General features: G+C 34.6%; 1 protein-coding gene across 3 annotated transcripts in view; it reads left to right on the forward strand.

Annotated features, from left to right (window-relative positions):
- FGF12 (fibroblast growth factor 12) overlaps nt 1-15,428 on the forward strand; it is a 526,942-nt gene that overhangs the window by 356,094 nt on the left and 155,420 nt on the right. For all 3 annotated transcript variants that reach the window (XM_079155939.1, XM_079155940.1, XM_079155938.1), the window contains one exon: nt 3,082-3,185. In XM_079155939.1, coding sequence (XP_079012065.1) covers nt 3,082-3,185 — 104 coding nt within the window. The remainder of the gene's footprint in view (nt 1-3,081; nt 3,186-15,428) is intronic.

Raw genomic sequence — 15,428 nt, forward strand, 5'->3', positions numbered from 1 at the left:
CCATAGCACAAGAAATAAAAGCTAGAATCAACAACTGGGATAGATTCAAACTAAAAAGCTTTCTCTCAGCAAAGGAAACTATCAGTAATGTGAAGAGAGAGCCTACAGAGTGGGAGAATATCTTTGCCACTCATACTTCAGATAGAGCGCTAATTTCCAGAATCTATAAAGAACTCAAAAAACTCTACACCAAGAATACAAATAATCCAATCAACAAATGGGCTAAGGAAATGAACAGACACTTCACAGAAGATGTACAAGCAATCAACAGATATATGAAAAAATGTTCAACATCTCTAGTAATAAGAGAAATGCAAATCAAAACTACCCTAAGATTTCATCTCACCCCAATTGGAATGGCGATTATCAAGAACACAAGCAACAATAGGTGTTGGCGAGGATGTGGGGAAAAAGGTACACTCATGGTGGGGTACACTCATGGTGGGGTTGCAAATTAGTGCAGCCACTCTGGAAAGCAGTATGGAGATTCCTCAGAAAGCTTGGAATGGAACCACCATTTTACCCAGCTATCCCACTCCTTGGCCTATACCCAAAGGACTTAAAATCAGCATACTACAGAGATACAGCCACATCAATGTTCATAGCTGCTCTATTCACCATAGCCAGATTGTGGAACCAACCTAGATGCCCTTCAGTTGATGAATGGATAAAGAAACTGTGGCATATATATACAATGGAATATTACTCTGCCATGAAGAATGATAAAATTATGGCATTTGCAGGCAAATGGATGAAATTGGAGAATATCATGCTAAGTGAGAAAAGCCAATCTCAAAAAACTAAAGGACAAATGATCTCGCTGATAAGCGGATGAGAACATATAATGGGGGGTAGGAGGGGTTAGCGTTCGGGTTAGGTTTAGGGTTAGGGATAAGTAGGGTGGTAAGAATGGAGGAAGGAAGGACTGTATAGAGGGAAAAGAGGGGTGGGAGAGATGGGGGGAAGGGAAAAAATAAAAAGGAAGAAAAAAAAAGTTAAAGTAGTCATTATTCTGTCCTAAACTCTCCCTAATGTTTATGGCTGAGAATCAAATACAATTGATGAGATCAGCACCTTGAAAATTAAATGGTGCCCAAATATAAACTATTATATTTTATAGCATTGAGTTACTGAATATATACTCAAAAATATTATGGATGAAATATATCAGGTTTTACATCAGTCTCTTGATTACCTAATTAACAATCAGAAGTAGCAGTCATTAATGACAACTCTTATTTATAGATGGCATATCTCCATTATGAAACACTTTCAGAAGCATGATAATGCATTTGGTTCTTCTATAAACTCAGTACAGTAAGAGTAAGTAAACTCTGCCCATTTTACTGATAAGAAAACTGTGTCAGGAAGGTTAAATGGATGGCTCAAAGTCACATCACTCTGAGTGGTTGGTCTAGGAACTATGTTATCTACAAATCTCTCACAATCTTAAAATCTGTGTTGCTGCTCCAGTCTTTATAGGTCACGCGCTTCTTGCCCATTTGAAAAGTCTAAATCTTTGCATTTAGAAGAATAGGCGCTCAGTTGTTTACCCTTATTTTATTTATATTTCATTTCTCCCTAATATGAATCAAATCTTCCAATCTGCAAATCATTTACTGCACAGATACATAACTCTGCAAAACCACTGCTCCACTAAACTGTCTTTCTGTTCTTTGCTCCCTCAACTTTCGCCCCTTCTCTAAGTGTCAACTCAGGTCCTAGTCTGCGTGAAGCATTTCCTGAGTACTTGAGGCCATGCAGATCTTCCATTTCCCTGATCTTCTGTAAAATAGAAATATATATAGAATGCATATATTACATTTAATTATAGAAGTAAATTATACACTGTATCAGGTTATTCCATATGTCTTAGCTTTTTCTCCCCAACTAGATTTGAAGGTCTTATATTTCTTAAGCAATTTCAGTAGCACAAAGACAATGGTAAGAACACAGGAATAACTAGTTCAGATCTAAATTAAGTCAACAATTAATTTTTAAGCAACTACTAAGATGTATTCTGCACTTGAACTGCAAATGAGGAAACAAGTCCAAAGAGGCAAAAAGCCTAATTCAAAATGAACAGCTAGGAATTGAATCCTGATACACTAAATGTGTGGTCTAAAGTTTGATCCTCTAAAACTTTCAAATGAACATTTGACTGAAATGCAGATACAGTGTTGTTGTGTGCTTGTGTGTGTGTGTGTTTGTGAGTATGTGACTTAACTATCCCAAGTTCAGGGAACCCAGAATAAAAGAAGCACTCCTGGTTAATGGTAGCTCTTATGCTAATTTATGTGCATCTTATATTCAAAACTGAAAAAAACAAAACTGATGGGAATTTTTATCAATAGAAAAGACAGATAAGGACTTCTAACAGAGTCAGAATATTAAAGTGAACTGCAGAGATATTTTCTTATGCATGCAATCCTGAGATATTTAATTCATATCTGTAATACCACCTACAGAGCTTAACTATATGATTGCTTTTCTCCTCTATGGAATGCAAATCATTTCAGAGTAGGGGTAGTGCTTTCTGTTTATGCTCATTTTGTAATCTCAAAAGTAACTGAAATAGTGCCATCAATATGTAATTCATAGCAATACCTTGTTAGAAGAAACATAGATTATCTGCTTTATATTTTTCTGGGAAATTTTTCTCTGGGTGGACATATGGAGAGCTGAATGTTTTTTTGAGTGATGGGCAACTAAAATATTTAGAGACTACAAGCATATTTCCGGTTCACTTTAGGATGTGATCATTTTGAGGAGCAGGGATCCTAGTTGTTCAGATCCAAGTGGGGTCCTTAAAGATCTTCTGATCTGATCCCTTTATTTCAGATGAGTTATAAAATTTACCTGAAATTACTTGAGCAGTTAATGGTGGTGCAGAGACTAGAGGAGAATAAGCCAGTTCTTCTTAGAATTTCTGTCTCATGTGTGCCTCTGTCACTATCTCTTTCTCTTTTTCCCTACCAATTTTATTTATTAAATCTTTAGTTTTCAAAAGTCATTGTGAGAAGAAAGGCACTCTATTCAAAAGATCACTGACTCTTCTCTGTCTTCTTTTTGCCTCTCTAGCCCTCTTCAATCTAATTCCTGTGGGCCTGCGTGTGGTGGCCATCCAAGGGGTGAAAGCCAGCCTCTATGTGGCCATGAATGGCGAAGGCTATCTTTACAGCTCAGTAAGTACCTTGGCGAGAGAGAGAGAGAGAGAGAGAGAGAGAGAGAGAGAGAGAACTGACATTGAGAGGTAATGAACAAGCCATTATTTTAGGGAAGTGATTTGAAAGTTTAAGTCATTTTATATTTTTGAATCCAATTTTTCAGGGTTATTATGAAGATTTTATAATTTAGACTGCTAAAGATCATGTTCTATGCCATGAGAAAGAGCCAGGTACTCTCTGTGTGTTATAAGTCCTTTATGTCTAGCTTCCAAGTCTAGAGGGTACTCTAATCTTTAGAATTTTACCTGCTTAATCAGGAAGATGTTTTTGCCTTTTCTGTTACCCCTCTCTCCAGCACAAAAGATGACTTAGGAAAAAAAAATGCTTCAGTCTTCCTGGTGTTGTCTTTGTCCTGTTGTGGAGAATTTTCAGAATACGTTATATTTTTGTTTATATTTAAGTCTGAGTGGCACCTAATGTGTCATATTCTCCAATCAACTGTTTAATTCAAAAGCAGTGTGACTTTATGGAATGAGCTCTGGATTAGGGGGCAGGGATGTTTTGGTAGTGTTTCCATTTCAGGCACTATCTAGATAGTTCTTTGGACAAATCACTTCCCCTTTTTGGATTTTTTTCTGGACTTTTAAAATGAGGGTGCTGGTCACCATCTTGGCTAATGCCCTTTTGAATCTAAAACTCACAAAATTACACAGTAGCAGCATCTACAAAATGAACATTGACATATCTGAAAGTTCTTAATGTTATTCTGATGCTTGTCTCACTCTCAAAATAATCAATTATGCATTGAGAGAATATGACGACTTTACTGAATGTTGTACATACATAATTTCTGCTTTCTCCTATGAGAGTTGTCTGTTCATGAAAAAAAAATCCTTGAAAATCATGGTTGAATATTTCTACCTTTATATTCTATGATCTCAGTAAATTATATAAGGTAATTTAGGAAGTTCACATGTGTACTTGATTGCGAACTAGTTATTGAACAGTCTTATTAGGCTCCTTACTATTCAGTTATTCAGTACATTAACTTATTTATTACTAATATATCTGTCATTCATATTAGAATTAAAGTCACTATAATTTAAATGTTATCAACAAAAATAAGTGACAAATATATGATGTGATGTTCTGCCAACTACCCTGAATTGATCATTACATGTTGCATACGTGAATTACAGTGTCACACTGTACTCCATAAATATGTCAAATTGCCACATGTCAATTAAAACTCAAAATGTGTTTAAAACAAGAATGAAAATTACTATTTTACTCCTGAGCATACTCAGATCTGAATACACATTTATATACTAAATGAGCACTTACGTATTTTTCAGCAATTACTGCTCAGAATAATATCTAAAGATAAAAACATTTTCAGTAAAATAACAAGCACTCATTTTTAGTGTGTCACAGTTTGAATAGTTCTTCAGATCTCGTTATTGTGAATTCATTTGAAACCTAAGAATCAAAATAAGGAAAGGAAATACAACAGATTGTTTTGAATAATTATAGAGTTAAACTATTTAAAAAAAAAGATTTTGACTGCAATAAAAGCTAAAACAGAGATAGTACTAGGGTAGTATTAATTGAAGGATTCAATCAGTCTTCAAATAAGCAGCTGAAGGTTACATATATTATAATATAATAAATATAAGGGTTACATATATTTATATATATTTATTGTTACATATGTTACATTTAAAATGTCATAGTCAAACAATAATTACACAAATACTGTAGACTTAAGATATTTGAGCTAGAGTTAATTTCCAAATATCAAGGAAGAAGAAAAATGCAGGACATCTGATGACTGTACTGTAGGCAAGAGACTGTGTCTTTCTGTGTGTGTGTGTGTGTGTGTGTGTGTGTGTGTGTCTGCATGTGTGTGTTTGCACACATATGCACAGAATGGTGGGGCAGGAAGGGAGTGGTTTCATCCTCTTTAGCTTTTCTCTAGCCCTTTTCTGTAGAACTGCAGTTAAGATACAGAGACCTGTAGCCTATAGATGAGAGAAGTTTTTAAAAATCCTCTTGAGAAATAGACTGTGGGAGTATCTTTGTAATGGGATAAACACCTTTGTAAAGTTAATAATCACTTGTTGAGTTACAAGTTTCAGGTACCTAAATTTTCAAAAGGTCTCCTGTGTACTTAAACTAGCTTCATAACCAAGAATCATGATGGTTCCCCTGGTTTATGGTTCTCTGGTGATACTAGGAATAATTTTTAAAGTATAGCATCACTGACATTGATCATCAAGGTCTCTGCTTTAAAAACTGATTGTCTTTAAAGACTGAGTTGATGGAAGCAGAAAGCAGAGAGAGAAAGAGAGCTAGAGACAGAGATAGAGAGAGAAGGGGCACATGTGCCAGGGACAGATGCAGTCAAAGATCATGCCCCTAGTAGTCTACCTCCTCCAGGTAAATGCCCCCTGAAATCAGCAGCCAGAAATCCATTTAGCTATCAATGGATTAATCCAGCAAATGAATTAATCCACAAATGAGGTAAGAAACCTAATCATTGCCTAAAAGCTCCAACTCTGAAATTTGCTGCATTTGGGATCATGCTTTAAATCAAGAGCTTTGTGGGGAACTTTTCAGATCCAAAACCTAACACCCTCTTTCACCAAAATACCAGAGGAGAGTGGTAGAGATGAAGTGATTGATTGGTAGCTAGGTCTAGAGTTTTAAGATCCATTTTGAAAATTTGTATTTTAATAGGTGAGGGTAATCCATATATATATTTGATGAGATTGCTAAAGTATCTTGATTTGTTCTTACCATTGTAGTTGTATTTTTTAATCTATTTGACTTGTGCTTCTCTTCTTGCTATTGTCTGCTGCATTTTTGAAGTTTCCTTTTTTTTAAAGTTTCTTACTATGATTACATATTTATTATTGCTTTTAATTCTATCAATATGTGCCTCATGTCTTTTGAAGTATTTCATCCAGCATTTACATATTTATAACTATCACATCTTCTTAATGAGTTGATCCTCTGTCATTTTGAAATGTCACTATTTGTGTCTGGTATTACTTTGCTTTTTTCCCCTAATATCCCAAATTTAAAATTTCTTTGGCTGGGTTATAAAATTAGGCTTCATTTTTATTTCTTGAGTGGTTACCTTTATTTTTTAAACATTCATACATAATTACATAGTTTACTAAATAACTTTTGTTTTCTGTCTTCCAAATAACTCATGGGCCCTTGGATATTTTATTGACTATTAAACAAAACCACCCTTCTTGCTACTTTGATGAGTGGCTCTTTAAAATAAATAAGTTATTTTAAAGTTAGTCATTAAATTGTACCAACTTTTACAATAATTTCTATGTGTTTAATTTTTGCTTGTGTGTATATCTATTTTGGTCTTCTGAGTTTACCTTTCCTTTAAACTGTTATCTTTACTATTCTGTGTGAGGGTCTGTGGGTAGTTAATTCACTTCATCTTGATAACCATGCAGATGCCTTCCTTTCACTTTCACACTTGATTTGCAGTTCAGATCTAATATGATTCTTAGTAGACACAGGTTTTCTCCAGCATTCAGCAAACAAAATCCCATTGGCTTCTGGCATCTATTGTTGATGATGGAAAGCTTTGTCAGTTTAATACTCTTTTTTTGTAGGTAACCTTAATAGAAACTTTAAAAAAAAACGTTTTGTCTTTCTACTGCTCTGCAAATTCACAATAGTGTCTAGTTGTGAATCTGTCTTTTTCTGTTAGGAATTGGAATGCAGTAATGATCCAAAGAATCATACTTCTCCAATTCTACAGCATTTTAACTCTTATCCCATATACACATTTTATTTCTCCATCATGCTTTCCAGTCTCTTGTGCTGATAATACTTAAACGATTTAAGTTAGAAACTTTCAAATTTATCCAGACTAGAATTTCTGCCATCTGTTTTGTGATTTCAGTCACAGAGTTTTTCATTTTCGGATGTTGAATGGTTTCTGTTTAATATCTTCCTGTGCTTGATTTATTTCTTCCTGTTTTTGTTATCTGGCTTCTTTTATTTTTTCTTTTCACAGGAAGTCATTAATTCATCTATCTCTGAGCTTTCCTCACATACTTTGTCAGACTTTTCCATAAAGTTAATTTCTTTTGTAATGAATTCATATTTCAGTCATTGATTTTTGTTGACTGTCATTTTAGAATTAGATTTAGATTAGATTAGAATTTAGAATTTATTCTGTGTGTGTTTGGGATTTGGGTCTCCAGTCACATTTTTTCTCCCTCTTCCCTTTTTGCTTTTTTCTCTGAGGTCTGCTCTGCCTTTTTGGTTGCTTCTACACAGCTTCCAGTAGATCTAGTTTAGAATAAGATTTTAAGGCTCCGACCCTGGGGTAACATTGGGATGAGAGCAGGGTCCCGAGCTAGGATGTGGCTTGCTCCGGTTACTTTTTTGTGATGCTTTGTCCATGACTGTGTCTTGCTTTAAGGTGAAAGCATCTTTTTTTTTTCTCCCAACCTTCTTAGAGTTGGAGCTCTATGACTCTATCCAGCCCCTGATTTTAGCAGCTATTGTCCCCCATGTTGCATGAAGGGCTTTTCTTTCTGTTGACTGGAGAAACTTGGCTACACCACTTCCTTCAGGGCCTGAAGCACTGTAGGCCTACGACTGCAATCTACTGGTGTGTTCTCCTTCTGTACCATAGGGATGCTTACCTTGCCTGGCAGTACGTTTAGGCCTTTCACTTCTGTGTTTTACTCATCCTGACTATATGGACAGAGTGCCTTCATGACGGTTTCAACTCCAGTGCTTTTTTCTCTCTTTCTTCCTCTTTAATTGTGGTAAAATGTACATAAACTAAAATTTACTATCTTAACATTTTGTTGTGTACCTTGAGGTAGTGTTAGCCATGTGCATATTGTTGTTCAACAAATCTCTAGAACTCCTTTTATGTTACAAAACTGCAAGTCTATTGACATTGAGTCCCCTTTCCCCCCACCTCTGCTCCCAGCAGCCACTCTCCTACCTCCCATTTAACCACTTCAACTACTTTACACGAGTGGAATTATGCAGAATTTTTCTTTTCTTCTCTTTTCTTTTTTTTACTTTCTTTCTTCCTTGCTTCTTTCCTTCCTTCCTTTAACCCTAATCGCCTAACCTTAACTCTTTCTTTCTTTCTTCTGACTTATTCTACTTAGTATAATGTTCTCAACATTCATCCATGTAACATATGACAGGATTTCCTTCTTTTTTAGGCCTTAATAAAATTCTGTGATATGTCTGTACCACATTTTGTTTATTCATTCATTTGTTGATAAATATTTATGTTACTGCCCTTTCTTGCTTTTGTGATTAATTTATATGAAAATAGACATACAAATATCCCTTCAAAATCTTGCTTTTGGATATGTACTCAGAAGTGGGATTACTGGATCATATAATTCTATTTTTAATTTTTTGAGGAAACTCCATTCTGTCTTCCATAATGGAAATACTGTTTTATATTCTCATCAACATTGCACAAAGATTTAGATTTCTCTATTCTTGCTGTATTTTCTGTTTTATTTTTGTTTTTGATGGTATCTATAAGGTACAAGATGATATCTCATTAGGCTTTTCATTCTCATTTCCCTAATAGTGATGTTGAACGTATTTTCATATACGTTAGAATGTCGTTCACATGTATTCTTTGAATATGTATCTATTCAAAATTCTTTGGCCTATTTTTTTAATTGACTTTTTGTTGTTGTTGAGTTGTGGAAGTTGTTTATATATTCTGAATATTGACATCTTGTCAGGTAAATGGTTTGAAAATATTCGTATTATCTTTTAATTTCCTTGGTTATTTCATTTGCTAACCATAATTTTAAAGTTTGATGAAGTCCCATTTATTTTCTGTTTATTTGTTTGTTTTGGGCTTCAGGAGCCTTTGCTTCTGGTGTCATACCTAAGAAATCATCATCTCCAAATCCAGTGTCATGAAGATTTTCTCCTATGTTTTCTTCTATAAGTTTCAGGACTTGTGTTTAGGACTTTGATCTTGGAGTTAACTTTTGCAGATGATATAATGGAAAGGTCCACTTTAATTTCTTTTGTATGCACATATCTAATTTTCCCAATCCCACTGGTTGACAAGCTCCCCTTTCTCTGTTGTGTAGTCCCAGCACCATTACTGAAGATAATTTGATAATAATTTTAGAAGTTTATTTTGGGGTTCTCTTTGGTACATATGTCTATCTTTGTACTTTCATTGTAGCTTTTTAATACCTATGAGGCCTCCTGCTTTATTATTTATTTACTTATTCTTTTTTTTTTCCGCAAGATTATTCTGGCTATTTGGGGTACTGTATGATTTCATATGAATTGTAAGATGGGTTTTCTACTTCTAAAAAAAAAAAAAAAAAATGGTCACTGAGCTTTTGCTAGGAATTGCATTGAATGTGGAGATTGTTTGGGTCATATGAACATTTTAACAATGTTACGTAGTCCAATTCATGAATGTGGGATGATTCCCATTTATTTGTGTCTTCTGCCATTTCTTTCAGCAAAAATGTTTTCAATGTATAAGATTTTCAACTTCTCAAATTTAAACTCACTGTGCTGTTTGAAATGAAGCCCCAAACAATTTTTAATGGCATATAAATAATAGTTTTTAAAGCACAGTACATAAAAGTTTTCTAAGACCTTACTTTTCCCCCATGAAAGAAACTTAAGAGTATTAGAAACTTCTGTTTCTGAAATGTCTTTGTTAGGAAACACCACTGTGCCTCACAGTCTGTTGAACCAGCTCTTTCTACAAATTTTACTTCATACAGGCAATGCAGTTCTGACCTGAAATTTCACATTTCCTAATCTTTAATTTTCTTTGAGTTTTATAAGTGTTTGAAAAAGCTTGTAAGTTCACTTAAATTTCCTCAAATGATTACATTTAGGTGGGGGTTGAAAGAGAGGAGGCATATTTTCACCAAATACAGAGAAGGTGAAGCCTGAACTCTTCTCTTTTTATATTTCTCTATAAATTTACTCACATTAATATCTTCTAATATTTAAGTAGTTTGAACTGAACCTTATATACATAAATTGTGATAGACATTCTTTTATATAAAATTATAAAACTACATAGTTTTCAAATTGTGATTAGAATATTTGTGATATATTTAGATGTGAATAATTGTAATAAAATATATAAAGGATAAAATAATGTTGCTATCATGTCATGGCTGATAGTTAAATTTGCCTTTTTCTGTTTTTGTATCTGTGCAATTACTAATCTTTCTTTCTTATAGCTCAGTTCAAATGTCACATGATATGACACCTCATTCCATCACACATTCTCACGGAGAACCAGATGCTCCTCTGCATTAACATCTCAGCACTTGGCTTCCATTTTGCTGGTGGGCAAGGATTATATATTTGTCTTTGCTACCCAGGCCAAATGTTTTCCCCAACTACAGCTTTGGTCATATTTTCTGATAAAGGGTGTTTGTCAAAAAGACATGTTGAATTTTAAATCATTATCTATTCCAAATATAAACAATAAATTCCATATGATAGTTGGACAATCAACTATGATTACATTGACCAGAGTTTTAATGGTGGTCTTACAAACCACTGTACACATGCTGGTTTGTCCTCAAAGTTGATCTCAGGAAACCTAAAATTCATTCAACATAAAATGATTATCTCTACCACATGCCAGGTACTATGCTGTACACTGAACATACAAAGATGGGTAAAATAGAGAAGATATTTATCTTGAAATTTATACTTAACTATCATCATTAGCTTTTGTAAGGAGTTTAACCAAAACGATATTGGAGGGCATAGTCCCCAACACTAGCCTCACTTCTGACACCAACTGCAAATTTGGGGTGGGGTGCTGTTCACAAAGCCACCCTTTTATTTGACAATTTGCTAGAAAAAAATCACAGAACCCACTGAAACTTATTGTTATTTAACTCCTGGTTTTGATTTATTATAGGAAAAGGATACAGTTTAAAATAAGAAGTATGTTTGGCAGAGTCCATCAGAAGGATCAAATACAGAATTTCCTTTTCCTCTTCTAGAGTCAGGTTGCATTACTCTTCTGGTATCAATGAGTTAAAATACACATGAAATATTGCTGAAGAGGAAGCTCACCTGAGTCTCTGTGTTTAGAGATTTACTTGGGGCTCCAAAAAGTGAACAAGATGGATTGGTTTCCCAAGTAACTGAACTCAAGCTGCTGGTGAATGGATACTGAATGACCCAAAACCCCCACCTTAAATCACTTTGTTATTCTCTGGCTAATGGAAGACCCTCAGTAAATAAAGAGCACCTCCCAGAAGCCAAGGGCAAAGGCTAAATCCCTTTGGACACAAGATTATTTAAGTATACATGCAATCAATCATCAAACTAAAATGAATCTTATAATCTTTTAATATGTTTCTCTGATTCTGCCTCCAGTCCCACTCTCTCACACTCAGCTGCCTTCCCTTTTCTTACCCTAGCTTGGAAGAAGGAAATGATGAGAGAAAAGACAGTCATGAGAGCAATATCTGCCATATCTGGCACATCAGTATTTAAGAAGCAATACTTTGGACAACTCAATGCTTTGGACAACTGGGGAGCTTTGACATTTACATTTGGGGAAATGACACTTAAAAATAATGTAACTTTAATAATTTGCATTTTTAATGAGTAGTTTGATGCACTTAACACTATCACTGGCATTTACGTGATTGATAATAATTAAATTGTTTGCAAAGGTCTATTTTTTATTACAGCCATTGTTTACTTTATAAACGTTAAACAGTTATCTCCCAAATAGGAATTAGGTAGTTGATTAACTAATGAGAGTTTTTATTTAGCTGAGAGATAAATGAACATTCTTCTTTGTGGGGGAGGGCAGTACCAGAAATTGAACTCAGGGGCACCTGACCACTGAGCCACATCCTCAGCCCTGTTTTGTATTTTTATTTAGAGACAGGGTTTTATCTGTTGCTTACCACCTTGCTCTTGCAGAGGCTGCCTTTGAACTCCTGATCTTCCTGCCTCAGCCTCCTGAGTCGCTGAGATTATAGGCATGCACCACTGTGCCCAGCTTAACTTAAAAATAGGTTCTTAACACTGCATGAACTGATAGCAATTGTTCAAATCTTTATCAGTGATAAATTCACTCCTTTAAGTCAATGTATCTTCTAATGAGTAATAATGTAAATTGTTATGAGAGTAGCTATAACAATGGTAGTCATAGCAGCGATATTGATGGCTGTACTTGCATAAGTAATATACTTTATTTTTCATTATTTGAAAAATGCTTTTAGATTTGTATTTAAATTTCACAGAACTCTTGTGAAATGAACTATTAGATACTGGTGAAAAAGTGAGGGTTAGAGAGATTATTGACCTAAATAAGTTCATCCTGGTGAGGAACAGAATCAGAACTTAAATTTAGGTCTTAACTTTAAAAATCATGAGCTTTTCATAATACCACACTATCCTTGACCAAATGTATAATGAAATCTTCCCGTTGTTGAGTGTTTTTTCATTTCCCCCACCCTTTCATATAAACTATCTCATGTGAGCGTTGCTACAACTCTGATCTTATTGTTGAGTGACTAAAGGTACATCTCAGCGATGAAAATTTAAGTGACTAAATGATTCACTCAATAGAGATGAAGAATGTTAAGGTAAAGAAACTTCTAGTTTAATGTTCATTTTTTTAATCAACACTGCTTCTCTTATTTTCTCTTGCAATTAAGTATGTGCCACTCTATAATGTTACAATCAATAATACCAAAAGCATAATTTCTGGGAAACCAGTGGAGTCTATCATCTTGTTTGTGATGGTTTTATTTGAAGATATCAACAAAATGGCATCAACTCCAACAAAATCAGAACAGATTAATTAATGCATGTCCTTTTTGCACATTTAGAATTCCAAACCAAAATCTTGTGCTCATTGAGAGCAGACATTATCACCATTGTGAGACAATACTGATTTTATGTTGAAAACTTGGTTAAGATTTATGGAGAAGCATGGAGGTCTCTGAGGAAGGAAGAGAAGAGAGCCGTAAGGAGACCATTTAACCTTTACAAGGAGAAGGTGCTCTTTTGTTTACTCCTCTGATTTATTTTACTTCCCCACTGTCGTGGATGTTCAAATCTCCCTATCATTAAGTGCCCAGTAAAGATTTTCACAATTTCTACAATCAAAATACACTTTCACATTTTGTATGTAGTGAAGACATTTATCTTCTTTCTTTCACTAGAATTATTTTTATGCCTTTTCCATCCTGTCAGGTATAAACTGTCTGGATTTAGAGATTATATATAATATAGATTAGTTTCTCTCAGAGCACTGAACACGGCAACTCCCATGTGAAGGTATTAGTTAAAATCTTGTTGAAGCTGGGCACTGTGATGCATGCCTGTAATCCCAGTGGCTCAGGAGGCTGAGGCAAGAGAATTGAGAATTCAAAGTCAGCCTCAGCAAAAGTGAGGCCCCAAGCAATTCAGTGATACCTTGTCTCTAAAGGTGGGGAAGTGGCTCAGTGGTTGTTGAGTGAGTTGATGGGGGCATCATTGGATCTCATTCTGGCAATAATTTATTGGCTATCTGGTCTTAATGGTCTTTGTCATAATTCACCTGATCATGTCTCTACACACTTTCTTATTCACCTTTGAATAGACTGTGACTGTTCTATTGAAATATGTAAATATTGCTCATGCCTCTTTTGCATTGGGGTTGATGTAGTATTGTGGTTTAAGAGCTGGTATCTCCATATTTTCCTTTTTACACTAAATACCCTTATAAAAGTTGGGGTTGGGGGAAAGACTAGCCAAGACATCTGCCTGCAGAGTCACCTGGTCATTATAGTTCATCTCTCAGTGAAAAAATCTCTGTTCCATACTAAAAAGAAATATTAGATTTTTTTTTCTTTTTCACAAAACAATTATATCTAGAATAGAGGTCCAAAGCAACTATTCACTCTGGAATTCAAATTTCTTTATCAACTACTCAGAGAAATTTCTAAGATCTGAGACCCTATTCAGAGGTCTCTTGGGATATTTGTAGGGAAAGAAAGAGACAAAGAGAGAGATGGGGATGGGGAACACCGTAGCCCTTAATTCCAAATGAATCATGGAGTTTGGAAGTTAATGACATCTGGATAGAGGAAAGTTAATGGCCCAATCACAGAGGCTTGTTCAACAACAATTAAACTATTAAATATTCTACTTAGGTCATTTCCATATGTTTTTGTCTTCGTATTAACTTGTGATTGACTTGAATTTTGTATCATTTCTTTTTCATTTTAGAGTAATTGTTGACCATAGCACCTAGAAAAAATAAATCACTCACTTTGCCTATTTCTTTTTCACCTTATATATATTATTTAATTTACTGAAACTGGAGTATTCTTTGGACTAAGAAAAAGAAAATATAAAATCCTGCCAGCCTAAGAATCTGGCATTTATTACTTCTAAACATGATATGGATTTTTGGGGGGGCATTGGGGATAGATTGCCTTTCCACAGAAAGAATTAACACATCATCAGTTGTTCTTTAAGTAGATATGAAGTAATAGCTCGCATCCACTGTTATCACATATAATATTTTGCACTTTGATAATTCATTTATCTCCTTTCTTCTTTTGGTTATAATTGTTTTTGTGTTTTATCTATCTCATCACATGCATGCCTTTTGCAGCTAGGCACCATATGTGATGTAAATTAGTGTCTCTGGTAGCACTGAACATTGAAGTTCCCATATGAAGGTGTCTGTTAAAATCTTGCTGAGTGAGTGGATGGAGGTGGCATGCAGTTCTGATTCTGGAAGTGATTCATTGGCTGTCTGGTGTTAAAAATCTTTGTAGCGGTTTTCCTGATTGTTACTCTGTGCACTTCCCAATGCAGTCACCAGTTCACTCTTGACTTGGGTGTAACATTTCTTATGTTGAGTAGTAGGTAGTTTAGGTTCTATTTGAAGATTTTATAATTTCTGGAAAATGTTAATGCTTTGGCTCCAGGGCTAACCTTAATTGTAAAATTAGCATATGTGTTTCTAGAAACATTTTTCATTGAAGAATAAAAGCAAGAATCAGTTTCTCAGAGCAGCACTAATGAGGACCTTGGGTAGAATTATTTGAAAATATCAAGTTTTACATTTTTTTCCATCTTGCCATTATGCACAATAGAATAATAGGTAGTTATTTCTAAAGTATTTAGATTGTTCCATTAGTCATCAGTGAACCAGGCAATATTAGATAGTGAGTGTGTACTTATTTTTATATTTTATATTTATTT

The sequence above is a fragment of the Sciurus vulgaris genome (genome assembly GCF_902686455.1).
Source record: "Sciurus vulgaris genome assembly, chromosome: 10".
NCBI classification, from domain to species: Eukaryota; Metazoa; Chordata; class Mammalia; order Rodentia; family Sciuridae; genus Sciurus; species Sciurus vulgaris.